At 59.2% G+C, this 1,628-nt stretch overlaps 1 protein-coding gene across 3 annotated transcripts in view; it reads left to right on the top strand.

Moving 5' to 3' along the window:
• SNX22 (sorting nexin 22) overlaps nt 1-1,628 on the top strand; it is a 7,870-nt gene that overhangs the window by 2,475 nt on the left and 3,767 nt on the right. For all 3 annotated transcript variants that reach the window (XM_010840202.1, XM_010840204.1, XM_010840203.1), the window contains exons 2-3: nt 71-154; nt 564-668. In XM_010840202.1, coding sequence (XP_010838504.1) covers nt 71-154; nt 564-668 — 189 coding nt within the window. The remainder of the gene's footprint in view (nt 1-70; nt 155-563; nt 669-1,628) is intronic.

Below are 1,628 nucleotides of genomic sequence, written 5' to 3'. Positions count from 1 at the left end.
GGGAGCGGGGCAGCCTGCGCCCTCGCGCCGGGTCTGACGCGCACCCGGCTGGCCCGCCGGCGTCCACCAGGTGTTCCGAGTGGAGGTGCTGTGCCGCGGGCGCAGACACGTCGTGCAGAGGCGCTACAGAGAGTTCCACGCGCTCCACAAGCGGGTAAGGCTGTGCCCACCACCGACCCACGGACCCCTGCCCGGCTCCTGCCCGGCCCCCGGAGGTCTCTGCCACCCCCATTACCTCTCCAGGCCCAGGAGAGCTCAGGTCTTACACAGACGTCCCCGCGGGCTGCGGAAAGGGCGCAAAGTTGGGCAGGTCCCAGCCTGTGCTCTTCGTGCCCCTGGGCGGCCGGTCTGGCGTCCTGGCTCTTGGGGGCGGAGGTGGGCAGTTGGGGGCGCCTCTCGCACTTGTCCCAACCGCCACTCACCACGCGGTATGTCTCAGGATAGAGCCTGAAGTTTGGGGGTAGTGGCGGCGGGGAGGACCCGAGAGGGCTTTTGGCTGGGATGAAGTGCGCTTGAGGGCTCCACCTGGATGCTGTGATCACACCGTGGTAACCTCCTGGCAGATCAAGAAACTGTACAAAGTGCCGGACTTCCCCTCCAAACGCCTGCCCAACTGGAGGACGAGAGGGCTGGAGCAGCGGCGGCAGGGCTTGGAGGCCTATATCCAGGTTTGTGTGGGGCTCACTCTATTGCCCCTCAGTCCACAGGACCAGAGGGGGGACCCAAGCACAGAAGTGTGGGGACATGGGGTGAGGGGGACCCATATTTATTGGCCGATACTTTAAGCCTCAATTTTCTAAAAGGTAATGGGCTGCTCCTGATGGCTCAGTGGTAAGGAATCTACCTGCAACGCAGGAGATGAGGTTCGAACTCTGGTTGGGTAGGTTCCCTCGAGAAAGGAATAGCAACTCACCCCAGTATTCTTGCCTGGAGAATGCCATGAACAGAGGAGCCTAGCAGGCTACAGTCTATAGTGTCACAAAGTTGGACGTGACAAAGTGACTTGGCACTCATGCACAATGGGTCTAAACATCCCTCTCTGAATTGGTAGGATTGAGTGAGGGGGCCAGCAGACAGGTGATCCCAGTAAGATGAAGGCTTGTTCTCTTTTCCTCCAGAGTGAGATCTTGTGCTGCCCTCATGATAAGGGTGGAGGCCCTTCCCCTCTCTCCCACACAGTTATGCCTAATTACAGGCCAGGCCCCTGAGGTCTCTGCCACCCGCATTGGGCTTCCCTGATGGCTCAGAGGTTAAAACGTCTGCCTGCAATGCGGGAGACCTGGGTACGATCCCTGGGTTGGGAAGATCCCCTGGAGGAGGAAATGGCAACCCACTCCAGTAGTCTTTCCTGGAGAATCCCATGGACGGAGGAGCCTGGTGGGCTACAGTCCACGGGGTTGCAAAGAGTCAGACACGACTGAGCGACTTCACTTTCACTTTCACAGGCCAGGCAGGCTTCATGGGTGAATCTCTGTATTCACCTGGGGCTAGTGCTCAGAAGGGCTCTCAGTTCAGTTCAGTTCAGTCACTCAGTTGACTCTTCGCGACTCCATGAATCGCAGCACACCAAGCCTCCCTGTCCATCACCAACTCCCGGAGTTCACTCAGACTCACATCCATCAAGTCAG

Source organism: Bison bison, unplaced genomic scaffold, assembly GCF_000754665.1.
Source record: "Bison bison bison isolate TAMUID 2011002044 unplaced genomic scaffold, Bison_UMD1.0 scf7180017864142, whole genome shotgun sequence".
NCBI classification, from domain to species: domain Eukaryota; kingdom Metazoa; phylum Chordata; class Mammalia; order Artiodactyla; family Bovidae; genus Bison; species Bison bison.
The sequence above is the reverse complement of the archived record's forward strand: the minus strand, read 5'-3'. Positions and strand labels throughout refer to the sequence as shown.